This window comes from Solea senegalensis, linkage group LG10 (assembly GCF_019176455.1).
Source record: "Solea senegalensis isolate Sse05_10M linkage group LG10, IFAPA_SoseM_1, whole genome shotgun sequence".
NCBI lineage: Eukaryota > Metazoa > Chordata > Actinopteri > Pleuronectiformes > Soleidae > Solea > Solea senegalensis.
In genome coordinates, this window is record NC_058030.1 from 6839516 (window position 1) to 6864030 (window position 24515).

The 24515-nt window shown below is 40.4% G+C and overlaps 1 protein-coding gene across 4 annotated transcripts in view; it reads left to right on the forward strand.

The window, feature by feature from the left end:
* The window catches only part of LOC122776381 (receptor-type tyrosine-protein phosphatase zeta-like), a 940026-nt gene that overhangs the window by 21611 nt on the left and 893900 nt on the right, over window positions 1-24515 (forward strand). For 2 of the 4 annotated variants that reach the window (XM_044036889.1, XM_044036890.1), the window contains exons 2-13: window positions 40-102; window positions 4957-5136; window positions 7301-7452; window positions 7837-7932; window positions 10490-10556; window positions 10658-10815; window positions 13053-13200; window positions 16848-17032; window positions 17332-17458; window positions 20621-20661; window positions 20747-21944; window positions 22902-23453. In XM_044036889.1, the coding sequence (XP_043892824.1) occupies window positions 40-102; window positions 4957-5136; window positions 7301-7452; window positions 7837-7932; window positions 10490-10556; window positions 10658-10815; window positions 13053-13200; window positions 16848-17032; window positions 17332-17458; window positions 20621-20661; window positions 20747-21944; window positions 22902-23453 (2967 nt within the window). The remainder of the gene's footprint in view (window positions 1-39; window positions 103-4956; window positions 5137-7300; window positions 7453-7836; window positions 7933-10489; window positions 10557-10657; window positions 10816-13052; window positions 13201-16847; window positions 17033-17331; window positions 17459-20620; window positions 20662-20746; window positions 21945-22901; window positions 23454-24515) is intronic. The other 2 variants (XM_044036892.1, XM_044036893.1) reach the window with 1 other exon arrangement.

Consider the following 24515-nt stretch of genomic DNA (forward strand, 5'->3'; position numbering starts at 1 on the left):
TCTCTCTCTCTCTCTCTCTCTCCCTCTCTCTCCCCTCAGGTGAAGGATATGCTTACAGAAATCAGCGGAAGCTCTCCGAGGACATTGACTGGTCATATGCAGGTGAGTCGAGTTTTCAGATGCTCTGCAGGCACCACATTCCCTCTCACTGCATGCTGAATAATAAGCCGTCAGTCATCAGTCAGTGGGTCAGAGGGTTTTCCTGTGGACTGTCATCATGCCATGCCATGACTCAGTGTTTGCTTTGTGACAGCTCTGCATGCTACTGTACCTTGCAACAACATTACCTTTCATTCAACACCTGGTTTCACCTGCGGGTGCGGCAGTGTGTAGAATGTACTGTAGAAAACAAGGAGTCTGCTATTAACTCGGGGTCTCCTAATTCCATGAAAAGACTGAAACCAACTGTTTTTTTTCTCTTTTCTTTTTGTATGTTTTGCATGGATATTATGGCATTGATCCATTTTCATTTCCATTCAAAGAGAACACAACAGGGTGTTTAAAAGTAACCAGAAATGATTTATCTTGAGCTGTGCAAACACTTTAGTACTCATCAGAAATATTGGATGGAGCTAAATACAGGAATATTTTGTGATTTACTGGTTTGCATCTATTCCCACTGGTTTGATTTTTTCTTGTTTTGGGATGTATATCCTTCACAAAAATATAATGAAGCATTTTAACGTTACTCTCTTAACATTCTTGCACTGAGACTGAAAACACTGAGCATTACTATAGAGTTGGACTTTTGCAGTTGCTGCTGTTGCTCTCCACCATCACCAAACACATTGCCCTTGAGCAATGGACTGGATGCCTGATCTCCCCGTGCAGTAACACTGTACCGACTGTAGCATTCACAGAGCAGCTCTGACTCTAATGCCTCATTTGAAAATATAATTCAGAAAAAAATATGCTGCCTTTGCCTTTAGAGTCACATGAATCCAATTTTACCCACTTTAGGATGTGCTTGTGAATATAAACACATTTATTTGATGTTTCTGCTTCTGAAGAGAGCTCAACATTATATACACCAGAGATTCAGTAAAGAGATGTTAGGTGGTTTGTCCTCTTATTATTCTACGATCACAGACCACAACAAGAATTCTATTTAACTTGTGAGTTTTGGCAGTTTGCTGTTTACTTGTAGGTGATAAAAGCTAGATTTTGGATCTATTAACTACTAATAAAACACATGCGGTGTCACTGAAAGATCAATGAAGACGATAAACGATCACTGCTGCTCTGTGTGATGGTAAAAGATCTCTGAAGATTACAAATCTGGTGCATGGAGGCAGGGTGTCTATGTGTCTACATACATGTAGTTTGTCTTTGATTCAAGTTTGGACATCTTTTTGCTATTTACCCAGCTGCTACACACAGCTTAATTTTACTGTTTTCTCCATACTATGTTTAGGTTATCTGTCCAATTCATTATTATGGTCCGGAACAACCGCACCTGTTCATGCGAGAGTCTAGTGTCAAGAGTTTTTATTTTTATTGTTAAACAAGAACAATGTCGGGCAGATGATCCTCTGTGGCCATCCCTAAAGAGAGAAGAAGAAGGAGGAGAAGAAGAACATTGTCTATTACAAGTGTTGGAAATTTCTCACGAATGTTTAGTTATGTGCACTATGTATCCGGGAGGAACAGCATCATAACGGGACAGCAAATAAATTTACTTATTTACTTAAGATTACTTATTTTATTTATTGAGGATTTTCTTAATTCAGTGTTTAAAACACACGGGACCTCAGCTGACCTCATCCTTTCTTACATTCTTCATAGTCCAGACTGCGTTCAGACTCCTTATTTATGGCACTAGAATGAACCTGTAGACATATTTATAAGACTAATATTTATAAGTAGTAACACATAACAAAAACATTTACTTAAAAGGTGAAAACAGTGTGATGCAGTATAATGTAGTGTCCTGGTCACTGACAGTAATGTGGAAACTAATTCTAACTTTATGTGGGAAAGTGAATGTAAATATTTGAAGTTCAAGAGCTGCACTTATATTTAAGATTGTTGAAAAGAGAATCAATTTAATTATGATACAGACCTGACGTAAGTTTTATAATTACCTTGTAGATTACGTTTTCAGTGCTGTGTTTCTGACCTTAAACAGGATTACTCAAAAACTACTGAACTACTGGGCGGATAGAGGAAACTTTTTCACTTTCTGTAATATTGTTAAGGTGTTTTTCAACATTTCATGGAAAATCAGGTACAGACTAATATCTACAGTCAAATTTGGCATGGACCCGATTAAACATTTGGACTGTCCAGTTCCTGTACACTTGTTGTGTTCATCAGAAACAAATATGATTTTGAATATAAGAAAAAGCAATATTTGGAGAAAATAAGGGTGTGGGGTTTGTTGGTAAGAGCAGGGGATCACCAACCCCCAAAATAATGGAGCCACAGACTCTGGAACTAACGTTATCCTAAAGGACTTTCAACACATCATAATGTTACATGTGTTGCTGTAAATTGACCTGCTTCAACTGATGCTGTCAATCAATGTGTCACAATCTCCTCAAGAGTCATGACGGTAGAAAGGAATCAGCAGCAAATACTTTTACTTCAAAGTTAACTGTATTTTTTTCCTATCACTTTTGGCTAAAACATGTTTGGAATAGTTTTTCTTGTTTTGGTAACCCATAGTTTGTGCACCGGGGAGGTAAGAGCACATATTACTATCATTTCTGACCTAAAAGCCCGTCTGACCTGGTTGTGCTTTTTGTCCTCTGGTGGAAGACGCCTCAAACAGCCAATCAACAGCAAGGGTTGTGGGAGGGAGGGAGGGGTATCAGTGGTCATGTGACCACTCATGCACCTGCTCATAAACACAAACACCAGCTGGCTGAAACAACACTTCAGTGCGTAATTACTATGTCGGAGCTGCAAAGTAGCTGCAAACGTGTGTAAGAATTCTGGGACGTCATTAGTCTGAACATGTGGTGTCTTGAGAAGGAATCTGAAGGAAGTAGACTGTCAAACTTGTACGTGCATATGTGACGCATCTAATGACTGATGATATGTTCCAGTTTACGATTACTATAAAGAAACAAGACATAATAATGTGTTTTTATTAAGCACATTGAATAAAAAAGACAGTTCATTCTTCAGTCAGACAGTCATTAATGGTAACAGTCAGTGACTCCACACACAGCCCATCATTGAGACACCCTATATACCCTATTGTTAAAATGCAGTGGGAAGTAATCATCCGACTGAGAACAGGTTTTAATAAGCACATGATTATGATGATTGAAAAGATGAAGCGTTAGCACCCAGGTATAGAGACTGTCAACCACTATTGAGTGTGTCTTTATTTTAAGCACAGAAGCATTTTAAGTGATCACAGATTCCATTAAGCAGCACTTTAAACATTTAATTTCAACTCCTTCGACAAGGAGTCTAAATATTGGTTTGAAAACATGGATTTTGAGGGGGTCATTTATTTTTGGACACGTAGCAATATTGACATTTGATTTGAAAAGTTTTGGTTGGAACGCAAACTCGGCTGAATGTTGCAACCCCCAATTGAACCGATTCCCCAATCGACCGTATTTTGAAATCTCAGTGAAATGTTTTCTATAACACGTCGGACAATCAGGCCCAACCTCAGCCACTTGGTGACTCCTTTGTTCGCCGAAGTCGCTTCAGTCCACTAATGAAGATTGCGGGATTTGTATGAGGGGGAAATAAAATTCTCCTCCCGATCTGTCTGTCATTCATTACTGGCCAACAGAAAATGGGCACTTTTAATTGGTCGTCCGAGTCCTGTGTACCATAGCATCACAGTAACGTGTACATGGTGTAACCGTTTTCTATTTTCCTATCAGGAAGTTGGCAACCCTTGTCACAGTCTAGATCTGCGTATTCAAAAACTTCAATTCAAACAGACTTTCTATGAGACACACTCTTTCTGGCGAGACATACTCATTTAACTTTCTAAATATTGGATATGGCTGCTGTGAACCAGAGACACAGTGATGCAGACAGACCACAGCTTCCATGCTGTTTCTCATCTCCTGAATGTGACTCGTGTCTGAGGAGCGGAGTGAGAGCAGATGTGAACAAATCCACATGTAGTCCTTTCACACAGTGCCGTCACATCAGCAGCAGGACATGTGAGTAGAACCTGGACTCTTTATGATTGCACCCCACCTCACTGCTGGGATCATTTTTCATAGAGCCTGAAGCTGTAGATCAGCTTGACTTGAATAGGAGCTGCTGGATTAAATCAGTTTTCCGAAGCTGACACACTTGCAAATGAATGGAGGGACATCCACGGGGGTATAATTTGTATTCCAGACTATAGCATTTTTTCCCATACTGTAGTGTTGTGTCGTTCATCATGTCAGTGTATGAAAGAGAAGAGGAAACCTAATGCTGAACCCTTTCAATGAGCGGCAGTTGTTGGTCTAAGGCTGCGGGCTATGTTTCACCAAAGTGTGCTTTAACATTGAAAAATCTTGGCCTTTGACCTCATGTGCTTGATATTAGCACTGAAGCTGGAGTGCAGCAGAACAGTTGGACATTTTTTTACCTTGTTAGTTCATAGCTAGCTCTCCCAGAGCAGCATACCTATGAGTGATCATTACATGACTGCTCAGAATGAGAAGTCCATACTTATTACTAATGGGCTTGTCAGGATAATCGTGACAGGAAATTTTTATTATAAAAACTAAAAATCAGGCAGATTCTGTGCATTCTTGCAAAACAGAGAGAGAGTATAGTATGTAAATGTGTTTGAATCACGCAGATATTCAAGAGTGACCATAGAGACACAAGAACATTGGTTGGTACAGGTGGATCCTTGCATACTCACAGAGAATAATATAATGTGACGCTAGTCTTACAGTTGAGTTACTTATATGTGACTTCACAGTTAAAACAAATGCTGTTGTCTTATATTGAAGAGTGTTCTTTTTGTTTGCTTCCCAGGAACATTAAACCAAAACAACTGGGCCAAGAGGTTTCCATCTTGCAGCAACGCCAAGCAGTCTCCCATCAACGTTGAGGAAAACCTGTCCCAGGTGAAGCTGCAGTACCAGAAGTTGCAGTTTGAAGGCTGGGAGAGTCCAACAACTGACAGGACAACCATCAAGAATGATGGCAAGACTGGTGAGGTCATTCTCCTCCTCATGTTGCTTATGGTCACTGTTAACAAGAGCTGAAGACTCTGTCCTTGTCAGCACAGAGAATTGTCATAATGTGTGTTTGAGCATAGTTGTTTTTTTTTGTCCAGCAACTCCTCAGAGCTTAGTAGAGTCCGATACCCTACTGAAAAATCCAGTAGAATACCTTAAGAAAAAAACATTAGGGAATTGGAAATGGGAATTGGAACCCTATTAGGAACCATTAGAAAAAACCTTTAAGAACCATTAGAAGAAACCATTAGGAACCATCAGAAGAAACCATTAGGAACCTACTGGTACCATTAGGAACCTACTGGTCTCATTAGAATGTAATACCATTAGAAAGCTACTCGTCCCATTAGGAGCTAAAATCATTAGAAAACTGGTCCCATTAGGATCTAAAACTATTAGAAAAACATATTGAGAAGCCTACTGCTGGGCACCAGAGACTCCTGTAGGAACTATTAGACTCCTGTAGGGACCAGTTAAATTCCTGTATATTTGTGTAGGAGATAATAGAATCCCATTAGAAAAACAAACCGAACCTTTAGGAAAACGTAATTAACCATTAGAAACCATTAAAATATGCCTAATGGTTTCCCTGTTTGCACATCAGGATTAATTGTGATAACACTGACCAAGAAAGCTTTTTTCATTGCGACTGTGCTATGATTCACGATATCAGAGGGAGTGGTCATTTCTACATACTCTCATTTTCGTTTGAATGATTTTAAATGATTACTATGTGATATTTGTGCAGATCTGTAAGAAACAAATATGTTCAGTCTGTGGAATATGATGTGTATAGGTCAGGACAATATTTAATCTAAAATGGTAATTTGAAGAGAAATATTGTGCCTCCTGCAATTTGAAAATCCCTACTCAGCATGTGCACCAGGTGTGATGCATTTTACATCAGTCTCCATGACACTGAAGCGTCCACAACCTAATCAGTGAAAAGGTGTCAAGTCTTCAGGGTTCATTAATCCTCCTATGGCCTCTCCTCAAACTGTGTTTTTTTTCTTACTGTAAAGGATACAGTTACCAGTTTCTCATTTGACAGACTTGAGACTCTCTCATAGAGTACATTTCCTCTCTCTCTAAGTGTGGTGAAACAAAATAACCTGCAGTCTTCATTCAAGGCAATTGTTAAAGTGAAATTGTAGACAAAGAAAACATCCAGCCTTGGTTTTCAAAAAGCTGAAAACAAACAAGTCTTGCACTTCTTTGTAACAGGACTCTCTGCAACTACTTGTTGTAGTTGATGTTTGGCCGCCAGCTGCACCGTAGGCTTTCTGTAATGTAATGAGCATGGTTCAGCCCGATATTACTGAATTGCTTTTTATCAGCAAACAAAAGGGCCCAATGTTGTTTTAATTGTTATTTTTCCCACTATTTACAAAACTCTCAGTGAAAGCTCGTTAGGAGCTTTCGATTGAAGAAAAAAAGTCGATCGGCGGCTCGTTGCGTGTGGATATTTTAAGGCTGGTGACATTGTACAAACAAGGTTTTCACCACAAATGAATCAACAACAAGTTGAGCCAATATTTGCCCTCCTTGAGAGGAAATTGTTTTTTAGACTAGGTTAAAGGGAAACCTAATAGAACATAAGACACACACAGACCACAGACAGTGAAGTGTGTTCAGCAGATTGATGACATTCACATGGAAAAACATGCATTATCTATACAACACAATAGTCACATGGCTGATCTGTGTTGAGGGCGTTGGGCTGAGATGTACGGTATAGCAGAGAAGATGAAAGGATGATATAATGCTCCATGTTTATTAGACCATCAAAGAAGGTTTTGATCCTAAAGGGACCTTTTGTCGGGTCAAACAAAGACCAAGCTGAAGAAGATCCCCTCATTGACTGAGTCATTGTGCCATGTGCCATTGAAGGCGTTGGTGGAGAATTACATGGCGTAGTAGGATCTCTGATCTTTTGATCTTCTGTACGTTTGATAATCTGTCATTTTCACTGAGGAGTTTGACAGCATCGTTTTCATGTCTTCACAGCTTTAAAGACACTGTCACAGGTTTGATGTGTTTTAGAGTTTGTATGCAGTTTCAGGCATTCTGTTATGCTGAAAACACACACACAGCATACGGTGCATGCAGTGTCATGTATATGCCTTTGTCTTTTTTAGTGGCGGTGGACGTGGATGGAGAGTTTTATGTCAGTGGAGGAGGCCTCATGTCAAAGTTCAAGGTTGGACGTATAACCTTCCACTGGGGACGCTGCAATGCCTCTTCAGATGGCTCCGAACACAGTTTGGATGGAGTCAAATACCCTTTAGAGGTGAGATCGTTGCAACTGAAACCCATATTCCATTTCACAGTTTTTAGTACAGGAACATTTGATAATACAACTGTTACTTGTGCGTTTACAGTACTTGAGTCATAAGATTTAGAAAATGCAGTCCAAAGTGATAGGTTTCGCCCCGGTTTCAGGCTTGTACCACCACACTCTGACCTTAAAGGATATTCTCATGATGTTATTTCCAGATTTAAAAAGCTGATGAAGCTGATGAGCTGTAGATCAGCATGTATGTATGCAATTACCAAAACAGGAGCACCACAGCTGAAAAAAGTATTGGTGCGAACATGGTATACTGTCTGTTCTATATGTGAGTGGACTTGCTCTGACTTGTCCAGGTAAACATACTCATCTTGTTTTCCACAGATGCAAATCTTCTGTTATGAGGCAGATCGCTTCGACTCTCTAGATGAATCCATCAAGGCTGGAGGCAGAATAACAGCACTCGCGGTGCTGTTTGAGGTGTGTGTGTGTGTGTGTGTGTGTGTGTGAGACTTTAAGTAGAACAGTAGAGTGAGTTTTGAAATGCAAAAAAAACCCAATGTCATTCATTAAATTTAGGATAAATGAAACTACTGCAGACATACAATACACCTATGGTCTCAAAATTGCCAGCAAAGGAGTTTGCAACTCTGTGGTTTTCCGCTGACGAGTCATATTCAACGTTATAAACGTGCTGCCAACGACCAATGCAACCGATCAACAGAAGAGAGCACTGGCATTGTTGCAATGGATGCACATTTTTATCTTTTTTTAAAGTGAACAGTTTTAGATCACTGAAAAATGTGCAGACTCTTGAGTCCCATCAGAGTTGATAAAAACCTGTGAATCACTTGGCCTTGGAGTGAGTGCTGATTGCAAACAAAAACCAGATGTTGGCAGGTGTTTGTGCACTTCCTGACCAGTATGAATGGGGCAGCATTACTCCAGGTGTTGCGGGGGTGTCAATAGCAGCAGTAACAGATTTGTACTCATAGTATGGTTTCAGGAGCTCATCTGAAATTCCAAAAGTTGGCAGACTGCAACTTTATCGATGACCTCTGTTGAAGATTTAAAAAAAAGGGATGAGGGAAGCAGAGTCTCTGGATTTTGGAGCACTACCACATAGATTGTACCACATATGAACAATGTGATTCATATTTCTGGCTCTGGATCATTTCTGTGCTCCTGTCTGTGTTTTCATGTTCACAGCCAGGATGCGAAGCATCACGCATACTTTCTCTACCTCAGCTTTGTGCAGTTGCAGTGCCCCGGGGCCACGCTGGCATGTTTGAACTGACAGAAGCCATGTTCGAACGAAACTGAGAAAAAATGTCTGATGTGAAGCTGCAGGCTGTGTGTGTGTGTGTGTGTGTGTCTGTGTGTTGGACTGTAGGTTGGGTGGAGATCAGGGTGGAGAAAGTAGCATCCAACACAAGATGAATTATCAAACTTTGTATCTGGGCTGCTGTGCCAGGCTGCCATAGCTGATAACTGGGTCATTGTTTAGACTCCCAACATCTATCCTTAGTAATTAAAGTGAACAGCACTAAATTCAGGAGTAAGCACACCCAGTTATCCAGTTTCTACCGAGCAGTACAGCTCATTTTAGTTTGGTACGTTTTGTCGACAGATAATCAACACTTGTGTGAGACAGGAGGGATAATCTGTGCAACTTGCAGGCTTCTCTCAAACAAAGCTTCTTCATCTTGTTATAGATGGCCACATGCCAAGAACAAAGAACACAAAATGCTGGCTGTCCTCCGTTGTTGCTCTTTGTATAAGATGAATTAAAAAAATAAGACTTCTGTTTTCTACCATGGCAATTTAGGAATTGGAGTGTGGTTGGATTTTCTGTCTAAAGTGATGTGATGATGTCAGCGCTCCCGCACCGAGTGAGTTGTTGTCTGTGTATGATTGGAGTCTGCTGATATCAACAAATGACCGACTCCCTGCACATCACAGACTCCAACAGAAACCCCTCATAAGCTGGAAAAGCAGGTTGTCAGGTCAACCAGGAACATGACCGGCGCCGAGCAAGACAAGAGTGCTGCTTTATTTATTAGTGTTTATCTTGTCCCTGAGTAAAATACTGCAGTCTCTTCTGTCACTGTTTTGGCCGTAGCCCACGATGTTCGCTCGCGGCTGTCGTGAGCCCCTGCAACGATGAGGCTGCCATTCATTTACAGCCATACATGTCGCGTTAGAGAGCTGTTTATGGAACTTACCTTTAGCCCATTTAATAATGTGATCATGTTTAAAAAAAGTAGAACTTCTGATGTTGTTCAGTGTGTGAGCGTGCAGGTCAGATCTGTTCACAAAGTGACAAACAGCCACTCAAGAGTTTGGATCTCACATCTGTTTTTGTTGCACTGAAGCATGTTGATTACTTCCAAGCTGTCGCTGCGCAGTCAAGGAATCTATATGACCCCCACATCATTTCTGCAACAACCCAAATAAATACCTCCAGCTGCAGCTTCGTCTTACACTCTAATTGTAGGCGGCATGTGAAAAGAGTGCAAAGAAAAAGTATTTAGGAACTAAAGGCTAAACAACTAATATGAATAGCCAAACCATTCAAAGTCTTCAGACATTAGAAGTCTTTAAAACCCTTGATTCTAGTTTTTACAAAAAGCTGTAAAAGTAAATTGAATGTGAGCGTGACTCAGTTACACCTTTTTAAACTAAAGCTGCTTGTGGGTGTGGATTGTACCAACAGGATCACATGTTGTTATTATATATATATGTATACATATATATATGTATATACATATATATACATACATATATATATATATACATATACATATGTGTACTTTAGGTATTGTGGTTATTATTTAAGTGTATAATGTTAAGTCAAACACAGTAAAGTCATTTAATAGATTTGCAGATGAAGTCATACTTTTCTTAATATGACAAGTTTGTGGGATATGTAACAAATAAACTAAAAGTGACCCAAGTAAATTTTAATTTAAAGTTTCCCTCTACTAATTTTTCAACCTGGAGTGTGTCAAACTTTTGTCAAATTCTCTCTTCACAGACGACCACAGGAGACAATCCAAACTATGCGCCCATTATAGACAGCATCTTGAGCGTGAGCAGATTCGGTATGTCGTCGTTGACGTCGTCTCCTTCTCCCGTCCTTTCACTTTCCCGCTTCTTCTAACGTTTTTATTAATGTTTTGTTTTTTTTCTTCCTCTGATCCAGGAAAGAGTGCAGAGGTTTCACCCTTCACTCTCCAAGATCTCCTGCCCAACTCCACAGAGAAATATTTCATCTACAACGGCTCCCTGACCACACCGCCCTGCAGCGAGATTGTGGAGTGGGTTGTCTTCAAGAACACGGTGGCCATTTCTGATGAACAGGTGAGAAGTTCAGAGAAAACCTACATTTTCACTTAAACCATTTTCATCAAAAGGTAAATCATTGATTTCTTTTTCTTGGTCATTTGTCCACTTCAGTCCACTAAACTTTCATGATAGCCATCACTGAATGTAATTTTTAAGGGTACAATTAATTGAGTTTTACTGGAATGCGAACTTAACAGTAGTTCACTGCAAACAGTTTGTCCAGCCACTTTGATTTACACTCACCGGCCACTTTATCAGGTAAACAAGACCCCTATCAAAGTGCTCAGAGAACTGGCGATCCAGATATTTTCTCTTTTTCAGACCATCCTCTCTAAACCCAAGACATGAAAATCCTAGTAAATCAGCAGATTCTGAAAAGCTCAGACCTGTTTATCTGACACCAACAACTACCCCATGTTCACGGTCACATAAATGATCTTTATTCCTCATTCTTATACTCAGTTTGAATATCATTAAGTTGATTTGACAATGTCTACTGGACAATGACTGGGTGCATTGAATAGCTGAACAGGTGTACCTAATAAAGTGGCAGGTGAGTGTAGAATTTATATTTCTGTATTTGTAATAAACATTTAGTTTTTTATTACAGATTATGATCGTCTTGTTGTCCTTCTTATAAGTTGCATGGTTATTATAGCTTACAATTAAATACTTATTTGTGTTCTTCATGACCAGGGGGTGGGTGCGCCTCTTACAACATGCTGCCAAAAAAACTTGAAGTGCGTCACATGAATTACAAGTTGCCCCCAAAACATCCGGTCTGCAATTTGACGTGCTCGTGATTGACATGTTGACACATAAATAAAGTTCAAGCATCCTTAGCAACTGCATCACCACATAACAACAAACACTGTATGCATCTGCAGCACAGAAACACAACAAAAAAGCATCCTTGTGCAGTGTCTGCACGGCCACAACTGGTGTGGTCCTTATAAAGCAGACATCAGCTGTGGAATTTTCGTTCATTTGCAGAAACGTCTGTAAACAACCTTTTTAAAAACTTGCCCAAGGAGCTGAAAGGAGGAATTATCCTGCCAGAGATCAGGAAACACTCGAGTCATGGGTGAGGCAGAGAAACTCTGTGTGTGTGTGTGCATCTGTGTATGTTTTCTGGCATAAACACTGACCTTGTCAGGACTGGTAGTTCTCATGGAGACCAAAACCTGGTTCTTATAAGGCAGGACCTCATTTCAGAGAAACCGGTTAAGTTTAGGGCTGTAGTTTGAATTTTTGTTGTGGTTCAGGTGAGGGACAAAGCTTTGGTTCGGCCGTTCAAATAAGTCGTTACGAGTCCTTACAAGGGTAGCTGCGTGAATATGTGTGTGTGCATGTGTTGTGTGAGAAAGGCCCTGAGGCCAAAAGTGACTGACAACCATACAGAAGCAGTCATTACACCAAACAGATATTAGCTCACAAAAGATCTTTATGGTTTTAAAGATACACACTTGAACAAACATGTGAAAACATAAACACAAAGGGTTTTTGTGACTTAAAAGTCCCAGCGTGACACCTGCCAAGTCTTTGACATGAGACATCTCCAGGTTTAATACTGCGGTAAAGAGAACTCCTAAATAAACACAGTGTACATTAAAGCGTTTCGGCCTCAGACCTTCATCAGGAGTCTGGACTTTTGTTTGACTTTGCTTTGACACCAGTAGTTGAAGTGTAAGTCACCACAGCTGTGCTGGTGGACACTGTGGTTCTTCTCTGCTCCAGGTTTTCTCCAGGTGACGTGTCTCAGCTGGTCTACATTCCAGCTCAGCTCAGGCTGCAGCAGACTGATGCTTTAATCGTTAATGTCGGGACTTAAAACGACACAAAGAGCCTTGATGGGCTCTGTTTGACTCACTGTTGTGTAACCAGATGGAAGTGACTCACCTGCAGAGGTACAGAGGTGGCGGACTGCAGGTTAAAGGGCGGTTTCAGTAGCTTTCATGGTCAAATTAACACATACTGAACATAGTATAGCATGACATACAGTGCTCAACAAATGTATTAGACTTCATGTACAGTTGCCCTAAATGAACAGCACTGGTAATTATCAAATATCATTGTTTATGTGCCAGTATATAGAAATAGTAAAGCACATTATTATTTCTTGATTAAGACGTCCAAATAATCTAATTGGTTGCAGGTTACATTTGGCTTGGCTTCCTTATTCCATGTGTGTGCAGAGCTTTTTGCTGCCGCTGTTTTCTGACGTCGTTCTGTCGTTTTCTCCCGTGCCGCAGCTGGAGATGTTCTGCGAGGTGATGACGATGCAGCAGGCAGGATACGTGATGCTGATGGACTACCTGCAGAACAACTACAGGGAGCAGCAGCAGTTCATGGGACAGGTGTACTCCTCCTACACCGGCACTGAGGAGGTCCCCACACCAGGTATGATTCCAAAATCCCAAACCTGGCGATCACCTACACCTCAGATTGGTGTCTCAGTGAGTTCAGTCTAGTATAGATTTGATTTAGTTATGCTTTAGTTGAGTATTAAAATATTGCGAGGGCTACAGACACCTTTATTTTCTACAGACAACTTTAATTATTGATGGCCAGAGGAGGGGGACTCTTTTTAAGCACATTTAAATGTGGAATTTGTGGAAAATCATCTTCCATACCATAATGACAGGAATAATATACTGTGTATATATAAGCTCTATTTCTCTGCTTTCTGGTAGTTTTTGAATTTTCTAGACATCACAAATGGTCTAGGAGTTATGGTAAGGAGAAGTAACCATGCTAAATCCAATAAAGCAGGGACTGGACTTGACTCGCTTGATTCTTGCAAGAATGACTTGAAGGTTAATACTCGAAACTTCCCATCTCTGTTGATGTCTATTAGGATGTCAACAAAATGTCTTTTAGCAACTAATTACAGTAAAAGTTTTATGAAATAATATAGTAGAAACACAAGGTAGTATGAAAAGACAACTCGGAATTCAAAAATGAAACAAGATAAATTAAACAGAAGAGAAACAATTACCCTGCAGCTGCAGTGCAATGGGTTTGTTGTTAACAATTACACCAATTAAACTGTACAATATGACATATATTTAAAATATACCTCATACTGTGTTGTGTAAAAATTCTCTTGACTTATTTTGGACAATAAATGTCTGAGATGATTAATAATCTCTGCTGCACAACAATGACCCAGTAATGTTTTCTATTATTACGGCATCTGATGTGACTGACCTCACTGAGACTCCGGTGTGCTAATTAGAGTCTGAATGGATCAGAAAGGAGAGATGAGAATAGAACTCCAGTGACCTAAATAAAACCTCAGTGATGGAAAGAAAACAGCTGGATGTGGTGTTGGCCATTGATTGTTGCTGGTTCTGTTATATAATTAGTAATGAAATGTATTGAGCTGTGGGATTTTTTTTGGAGGGGCAGGGCAGCTTCTGGTAACAGAGGTTTACAAACTTTGATTTTATTATTATTATTATTCTTATTATTGTCCTTTAAAACAGTCACAATGTCCAGTAAACTCAGAATATTATATTTCCAATGTAAAACTAAATATTCCCACATCAACCTTCTACATCAGAATGAAGTCCCTAAGCAGGAAATTAAACCTTGATGTTGTAAATGTGATTTGCTTTTGGACAAAAGTGTTGAATTACATGAATTAATGAAAACTTCAAATGCCAAACAGGTACAACGAAGTTCAACAAAGCCTTTCAGTCAAAGTTCCACACGGTGATTATCGTGTGTTGAAAGGAGAAGGTTGAATTATGAGTCAGGTTTCAGGTTGTACAGTACCACCCTCACTCACTCACACGCATGTGCTGACTTGTACATTGTGACTCTCTTTCCAAGAGATTACATCTTGTTAATATCATAAGTTGAGTTCAATCATTTGTGTAAATAAATGTATTGAGGGACAAATCCTTGTGCCAAGCTGTAGTGAAAATAATGTGGCGGCGTCAAAGTAACCGTGTTAAGTTAAAGTAAAGGATCAGTTAAATTAATAAACCTCCGTGCTGACAGCAGTTTATTATCACAGTATAACAATTCATTTACAAAGCACTTACTTGCTTATTACCGGGATATCTGTCTGCTCTAATTATCCACAGATCAAATTCTCCCTGCAGAAGTTCACACGATTACCCTCTCGTTTGAAAATTACAGCATTAACATTGAAATTTGAAAGCTTGTGCTCCTTAAAAACAGAATAACTGGCATAATTATGCAAAATTGAACAAGTCGATCCCTTTTGCTCACTTTAGGCACCCTTTATCTGTCCCGGAGTGTGAATGTGAATAAATGTGTGAATGTTTCTCAAATCTGATATTGTTGTTGTTGTTAGCAAAGTATCATCTATATTTTTTGCTGTTTGAAAATGAAACGTCTTGATCCATCCATCCATCCATCCATCCATCCATTATGTGTGCTGTGCCAATCTCAGCTGACATATGGCGATAGGCAGGGTTCACCCTGGACAGTTCACAAGTCCATCGTAGGGACAGGAATTAATCTTACAGCATCGAGTTTATCTCCAGACTTCTCTTCAACATAAGTTCAGAAAACTGAATTGTTACCTTACCCATTTTAGCCGAAAGAACCTGTCTTATTAAACAATATTTTTAGATTTTAACTTTTGCTGCTCATCAGGATATTATAACTGTCAGATTCAGTTTAATCTACTGGCTGATTCTGCCCTCTAGTGGTTGAACTTGGTCTGCCTCCTCTTTGTTTTTCTTTGTTTTGTTTTAACTATGTGTATTTATAAGAGTGCAGAACACATATACATTGCAGCTTTAACATACAGCAGGATATTTTCACTGGAGTCCACAGAGCAAAGTGAGATCTTTATATGTATGTGCTCAGATATGTGGAGCTTTCTCTCCTCTATTGTCTTCAATCATCAGCCTTTTTTTTAAAAATCTGTGTTAATCCCAAACTTCTGAGTGTCTGTCATCTGCATTATCTCTGCTCCTTTAATCTCGACCCTGACCCAGAATCATAATCACACTGCAGGAGTTGACTTCACAATCACAGACCGAATAAATAATAACCTTGTGAGCGTCAGTCAGCACCGTGTCAACTGATGACAGTCAGTGTGGGAAAGTATCAGAAAACAGACTGTGATGAAACCTTTATTCATTTATAGACAAGGTCTTATCATTCATTTTCAAAAGAACCCAATTATTGTCATAATGTGATATATTATTTTCAGTGCTTGTACCAAGACTCTTATGAAGCTGGCTCCTAGAGGATAAAAGAATCGATTTAAACTTTGTAAAGGTAGAATACTGTGTACTTTTGCTTAACTTGTACATTTAATTAAATCAGACTATACCTGTGTAGACAGGTACATTATACAAACATAATTGCCTTTTTTCCTTCAGCTGGTATGATTTATTATTATGATTCTTTTTTTACTTTTAAGACCACCATGTCCCTGACCTCAGAGTCAGTCCTTTGTCACTTACAAATACACATTTGTCTAATAGAAAAAATGAATGAAGCAAATACCACCCAGATATGGCTGATGTGGCTGTTTTCATGCAGCACAATACATTAGAATGAATTATTTTCTGTGGTGTGACGTGCAGCAAATGACATTCCCCCTCAGCCTTAACCCCATGCCCTGGGTGAACCAGCAGAGCTTTCTGAAAAAGAAGATTCCAGGTCCATAATCCAACAGTTGTCCTCCAACACCCTGTATTTTACTCATTTAAAGTTATCTTGCAACATTTGTTTCATCTCACTCATGTTTCAGGGGACCGGGGATAATTCCTTAACCTGAAATTCACTGCTTTACTAACATAGCTGTTGTGCTTTGCTGTTATGTGTCACTCTGTGTCTCCACAGACGCAACAACAAAACACTGATATTCAGAGAAATACCTGACTTGACAGTGGTTTGAATGTAATGGACAGTCATTTATATTGAAATGTTACACACGTATACAGCTTTACGGCTGCAGGAAAACTCCAGGAAAACCAGTTACTGCCATTAAAAATGACACATAAGGTAACATTGGGATTTTGGAAGTAACCTCTTCTTGTCTTTGTGTTTCTCAGTCTGCAGTTCGGAGCCAGAGAACATCCAGACGGCGCCCTACAACCTCAGCAGCCTGCTGGTGACGTGGGAGCGGCCACGGGCTGTGTTTGACGCCACCATCGAGAAATATTCTGTCACCTACAAATTCGCCAATGTAGAAAACGCTGTCCCCTCTGAATACCTGACTGATGGAGACCAAGATGTGGTGAGAAAGACTGTCATAATGTTGATATTAGTCTAGCATCTCTGCCAGGTCTGAAATAGTTGCTCACTTTTCTTTTAACCACATTATTCTTATCCCATTAGATGTGAAATCATCCACCACTATTATAATCCAGCACATTAACACCACATTCATTTTATATATAAGTAAATGGCAATTAGAATTATGAACCTCTCCATGGTCAAAATACAAAGGCACCAGATGTCACAACATTATAAAAAAAAGATTGTAGCTTGAATAGGGTTCTTCAATTTTTATTCCATTCCTTTTCCCACCACCAGGGGGCGATACTTGATGATCTCGTATCCAACACCAGCTATGTGGTACAGGTGGTAGCAGTGTGCACCAATGGTCTGTATGGACATGTGAGTGACCAGCTGACGTTCACCATGCCCGTCGACGACCCGGGTAAGAGCGACCGCACCCAAGACCGAGCACAGACTTAACATTTCCTGCTCCTGCTGCACTTTTTCATTTTGTCCAGACTAAGCTTTCAATATGGAGCAATAAGATGAGATCATTAAAGATCTCAACATTTTGTTTTTTGGAAAAAGTAAAGACTTACTCTCAAAATATTTAACTTAAAGATTGAGTGTGTAGAATTCTTGGATACATAAATGGAATTATATTCTTTTCATGAAGAAACCAACACTTTATGAATTGAGCACCACAAAATCAAAATACACGCATTGCAAATGAAATTAAATCATTCAAAAAAAGAATTGAATTTGTTTGAAAATACACTTTTTGTTTGCAATGATCGGAATTTCATTTGGGTTCCCTCAAGTTTTCCCCGCCGTCATCCGACAAGGTATTTATAATAACTGAAAATGTAATGTTGTAGGATGGTATCTAACATTTGTCATATTATCTTTGAGATATTACAAATGAGTTCCAGACGGACAACGACTTCTTCCGGTCCATAGAGCTGTTGCTCCAAAACTCAGTAGCCAATCAGCAGGCAGCTTCCTAATCAAAAAAAAAAACTGGGAGCAAAGAACAAGTTTGGAACGCAAAAGAGTCTGAGCAAGCAAGATTCCAATCATTACAAACAAAAAGTGTATTTTCAAACAAATAAAAGAATGATTAAATCTTTTATATCGGCTCGCTGGGTTTCTTCTCTGAGAAGTCAGAAATGAATCAGGCCTAACATTCAACCACTGAAACTAATTTTTCTGTTCAGTATTGCAAGTAAATACCTATAATTTGACATCTTAATCAAGAAATAATAATGTGCTTTACTATTTTTTTCAGTTTTTTGGTAAAATAGTAAATCATGGATAATGGAAATGTTTTTGATAATTACCATTGCTGTTAATTTAGGGCAGCTGTGGCTTTTTGGTTGTGGTATCGACAAATTAAAATCATATTTCATGTGATTCATGATAAACCTCCATGTTAATGTTTCTATGTTTCCTTTTTCTTTCTTTTCTAAGTTTTATCTCCAAAACAAAATGTCCTGTCCTCCACTCATTCTCCCTTTCAAACCTGAATGACACAAATAATCTTTTGCAGTTTTTCTGACTCTTTATATTTCACTCCTCATTCTGGGATTCATTTACAGTTCACACACTACACTGCTCTATTGACTCATCTATTTTGTGTGTTTTAACTTCTTCATAAGTTTCTCTGTGCTCTCAGACTGTGCTGCCTGTACACATGTCTACATTTCTATCACAAAAAGGGTTTTTCACCTGTGTAACCTTGTCATGTGAAAAGACAAAGCCTCCGTCTTTGTTTTGATTTCACATCGTGGCGTCCGTTCCGTCTGCGTCTCACAGTAAGAAATGTTTGCATGCTTGCAGCGACACTTCGCTTCGTCTATTATGAATTGGAATGGCAATTATGATAGCGATGGATTATGACTGAGCTTTACAGAAAATAAACTAAAGTGTCTTCATACAAAGAAAGAAAATCCTCTGCATCCCTTTTCATTGTCAGCATTGTCATGTCCTCCCTTCATGGCTTCTCTTAAAAGGTTTGTTGCAGCCGTTGCCAGATATTCCACAAAAGACATCAAGAAAGATGGTACCTGTAAAAGCTTTTGCTGTCTGATGCATTTATAGATTGTAACATTAGCTGAATGCCTTAATAATAACTCAAATTAGTATTAGAACTAGCTGGAACCACAAATTGCTTCACATTTGCTTGTTTTTTCTTCAAAAATCTGCAGATGTTTGCTTTAAAATGATCATTTGTAATTATCATTGTGATTTAATTATAAAGTATTTTAGTTCCATACTAACATAAGAAAAAAATTATTCAATCAATTGACTAGATTGTAGTTTGTATTGATGTGATATTTTGTTGAGCATCAGATGTAGCACAAAAAAAGCTCAAATTTTAAGGAATACTTCACTGATTTACATTTAGCTTTGTATCACTAGAATAGGTGTAGTATTTTTGAAAAATGGTGCTTCACAACCTCAGTTTCCCCTGAGTTGAGAAATATCTTCATTGTTTTATTTTGTTATGTGTCCACCAGTGACACTTCTGTTAGCGTAAGTGTAACTGTTAGCAAAGATGGCGGCCACTGTTTACATTCTGGGAATGAGGTCCCTTCCCCCTACGAGTGGCTCTAAAAAGTGCAGAATTAGCATTGTAGTTTCCAAAATGTTACCAAGTGTCACTGGTGGCACTTAACAAAAAAAAGAATGAAGATATTTCTCGACTCAGGGGAAACTGAGGTTGGGAAGCACAATTTTTCAAAAATACGACCCCTATTCTAGTAATACAAAGCTAAATGCAAATGGGTGAAGTATTCCTTTAACCAAAGACTTCGGTTAGCTTCCCCCTCCAAACCCTGTCATCCATCTCTCTCTCAATCTCAGTTCATTAAAATTGTAAAACCTCACCTCATGCTTCACAAACCAGTTTGATCTGGTCTCCATGATGTATCACTTAGCCTCAGACAGGTAAGAGTCACACTCGCGCCAACACGTCCACTGTGTGCTGTGCACCTGAGCTCAGTTAACAATGGCATTTGCAAATAACTTGTGACTTTGTTTTTATCCCTAATTTGGCGACAGACGGGCAAAGTTTGACAACCAAAATGTTTGGATAACCTGAGCGTAACCTCGTTCCCTGGCTCGTCTGTTTTGATTAAGGGGGATGAAACATAAAATTGATTAGTTGCAAATGCTTTTTTCTCAAGCTTTCCTGTGTTTGCGTGCATTTGTGTGTGTGTGTGTGTGTGTGGGGTGGGGGGAGACTCTGGCATGAGATGTCCCTATCCTTCCCCGTTTTTCACTCTGTCCCTCTATCATTTCAAACATTTAGATCCTTCATGAGAAAAGTTTCCCTTTTATATCTCAATAATACAATGTTTAAGCATAAAAAACTAAATGTAGTTTTTTTTTTGCATAAAAGAATGTAGCATCCCACGTGTATTTTTCCATGATGACCTCATCCTATTGTTTTCAAATTGTTTTGTTACATGTCTTTGTATTTTCATATTTTTGTACACTTAAAATGACTAATAAGTTGAATTATTTTTCTATTTGTTTGACATGTTATATTCACTTTAGTCCTTTTAGTAACTAATGATGCAAACTGTTATTTTTTTTCCAGAAAATACACTGGATCCAGATTCCAGTGAATTTGATGAAGAGGTAAATGATCTTGTTCTTTTGTAGAATCTGTCTGTTAATGTGTAGCTGTTTTTTTAATGTCTGTTAATCTTCGTGTCACCAACAGGGCAACTATGATCCTGATCTGCCATGGAATGAACCTGAACAAACTGAGGATTATGATCGGGCTTTGATTCCTATTCATTCACCAAGAACCACAACTTCTCCATCACATCTCTTACCTTTACCTGGCATCAGAACTACAACAGGAGATTCAGCTCACAGAAGAACCAGCACAGATCCTGTTCCTTCTGTCCAGTTCCCACAGTCTGGTCAGGGACGGAGCCATTTGGAAGAGACAGTACACGGCAGTACCAACACGCAGCCACAAGGAGTCACCCTGCCACCAGACGTTAAAGGAAATGCTGTCTTAAATGGCAATGTTCCCTTTTACTTCACGGCCTCGACAACAGCTAAGGAATCCAAGGAAGCCATGTCCACTTTAAACTCTCATACAAATACACACGGTTTTGGAGGCATCATTCCAAGAGGTGGTGTTAGTACTACTACTACAACATTTACCAGTGCAAAGACTGGCGGTGTTGTTAGTACTACTCCTCCAACATTTACCAGTGCAAAGACTGGCGGTGTTGTTAGTACTACTCCTCCAATATTTACCAGTGCAAAGACTGGAGGTGGTTTTAGTACTAATACTCCTATATTTACTAGTGCAAAGTCAAGAGGTGGTTTTAGTACTACTACTCCTACATTTACCAGTGCAAAGACTGGTGGTGGTGTTAGTACTACTACTCCTACATTTACCAGTGCAAAGACTGGTGGTGGTGTTAGTACTACTACTCCTACATTTACCAGCGCAAAGACTGGAGGTGGTGTTGGCACTACTACACCTACATATACACCACCTAGTGCAAAAGCAAGAGGTGGTGTCATCATTACTACTATGTTTACCAGTAAAAAGACAGAAGGTGATGGTAGTACTGCAACGCCTTCATTTACTACTGTAAAGCGAAAAGCTGGTGTCAGTTTTTCTTCACATATCACCACTCCAACAACCACACTGAGGTCTCAGAGCTTTGATATGAGCAGAACATCAACATCGTCCTACAGCCAGGCAGACACGGACCCCATAAATGAAGAGACCGCCACTGAAGGAGATCTTTCACAGGTGACCTCCACACCGTCTCCCTCCACTGAGGCTGTCTCACGCCGTCCTGCGAGTCCGAGCATTCCTCAGTCTCCGTCCACCACAACCTCAGTCCAGTTGAGTGCCGTTCTCTTGCAGACCACAAAGTCGGTGTTCAACGGTGAGAGCCCCTCTGTCCTTCCCTCCTCTTCCTCCTCATCCTTCACCTTCTCCTCTTTGTGTGACACCACGGACCCTAAAGCAGCCCCTTCTACCTGCCTGCATGACCCTCCTTCCTCGTCTTGGCCTTTGTTGTCTGCGTCGGACTCCCAGCATGCAGCTACCGCAACGCTGACTAGCCACGACCTGGCTTCTCCTTCAACCCCTACGCTTGCTACCTCCACCTTGCCTTACCCGCTTCACTCCTTGCACCCCCTGTCTGGTTGGGAGACTGATCCCATCTTCCCTGGTGTCAGCATTGATGATAATGATAGTGATAGTGATGGTGATGGTGATGGTGATTTGTTGTCTGGGTCTTCGTCTTTGTCATTTTCTTCAGGGGACCCATTAGATTTTAGTGGTACCCCTCCTATACAAACAATGCCGGATGTGTCTGACACCACTGTCACTGCCAAGCACCTCTGGGATTCGTCACTCTCAACAGTCTCTCTGTCTCTCAGCCCCACCCTTGAGCCTTCAGTTCTTCTTTCCAGTGACTTCCCCCTGACTCAAGGCTTATCCCACTCTGTCTCAGCTGGGTTTGAAGACTCAAGGTTTGCCACAGGGAGCACAATAGAATCCCTCCTCTCAGAGGTCAGTGGTGATGGGTTTACATTCGTCAGCAATGAGGTCACCATGTGTGGGTGTTCTATGGAGCCATCGGCGTCTTCACCCGGGTTGCATGCTTCTCCTGAGGTCCCTCTGCCGTCCTCAGTCTGGGACTCTTCTGGCTTAGAGCTTTACTCTAGCGTGGGCTTCCCCTCAGCCTCTGGTGTTGGTATAGATGACCTTCGCTCTCTGTCTGTGACGGCTTCTGATAGTTTGTTATTTGACCATAGCACTATTTCTCCCTCATCATCCTATTTACACCCCCACCTCCTACAAGCCACCCACAGTGACCTGCCCATTTCTATTGCAGCCATGGCGACTGACGCCACGACTCCCCGGTTCTCGGCGTCAGATGGGAATTCTGCTCTCCATACCTCTGCCCTTTCTTCCTCACCCACAGCCTCCCCCTTCACCCCCACCTCAGAGGGGCAGGTGTTAGATATGAGCAGCAGTGCCTCTGGCTCAGCCATGTTCACTGACTTACAGGAGGGTGTAGATCAGGAGTGGGACAGGGCTCAAAGTTCGGCTTCGGGGGAGAGCGCACTTCCTTATTCGACCCACATTGCGATCACTGTTCCCCCGTCTACAACCTTGGCTTCTGGCCAGAGTCCAGATGATCAGGACGAACTCTCCTCTGCATTTTATTTTGAAAGCGAGAGTGGCAGTGCCATTACCACAGAGGTAGGAAGCACTGTGCCTCCAACCATTCCTGTGGTGTCATCACCTTCACCCTGGCCACTGAGCGGGGAGGAGGAGAGCGGCTCAGGACAGGGTGAAACCCCGTACGACAATGAGACATCCTCTGACTTCAGTATTGCTGAACGCACAGAAAGAGGGTCAGAGGAAGAGGAGCCGGTCGCAGGTAAAGAATGCTGTGGGGGGGGAGCTGCATTTACATCTGCAAAATGATCAGAAAGAACTCTGGATACCCAAAAGCTGACTAATCCACCATCTATCATCAAGACCACTTCATTTCTGTGAATTTACAAGTTCATCACATTTCTCAACAGGATTCCACATCTTCACTGTCTTCATCATCGTTTGAGTCTCATCAGTTCTAGTGGCACTTATTCATCTGTTTTGTTGCTAATGTTGTGGTGGGAGACGTGGTAGGGAGACACCGGTCCTGAGGGAGTTGTCACTCAGTTCAATTCAATTCAATTCAATTATATTTGTATAGCGCCAAATCATAACATACATTCTCTCAAGGCACCAGTTGTACAACAGTTCACACTATGAGCAAGCACCTAGGCATCAGTGGAGAGAAAAAACTCCCTTTGAACTGGAAGAAATCTCTGACAGAACCAGACTCCAGAACCACAAGCCGTCTGCCTCGACCGGTTGGGGTGAAAGGAAAAATGGGGGACAGAAAGGACAAGAGGGAGATGAGGTAGAGACAGAAGAAAGAGACCTGAGCAGATACACAACAACTGTATCAAGCTATAAGTTAATACATGCAGTTATACTCAAGACTGCTTTCATGCATGCAGGTCAAATAATAAAAAGGAAGTTCTCAAATTATAACAGAAACAAAGTCAGGGTGTGATCATATCATCCGTTATGTGAGTGAATTTATTTAAAACTAAGTTACAAATCTACTCTCTCTCTCTTTTTATATCCATTTCATAGCATGATTAAGAACAACCAAAAAGTCTAGTGACTCTTCTTTGACTCTTTGACATGGATCCTGGCCTGAAACAAAAGAAAATTTGTCTATCACTCTGATAGTGTTATTCATATTTCTGCCCAAAACAGTCATGGCCAGCAGAGGGCAGCAGAGCTTATTAAAGATGTTACTGGTTCTGATGTCAGTCGTGTCCCTACAATCGCTCACAGCAGTCTGATCAGAAGTATCTATAACACAGATTCTCTGTCAATTGAATCTCTTATCAACCCTATATGACTATGACTATGATAAACAATT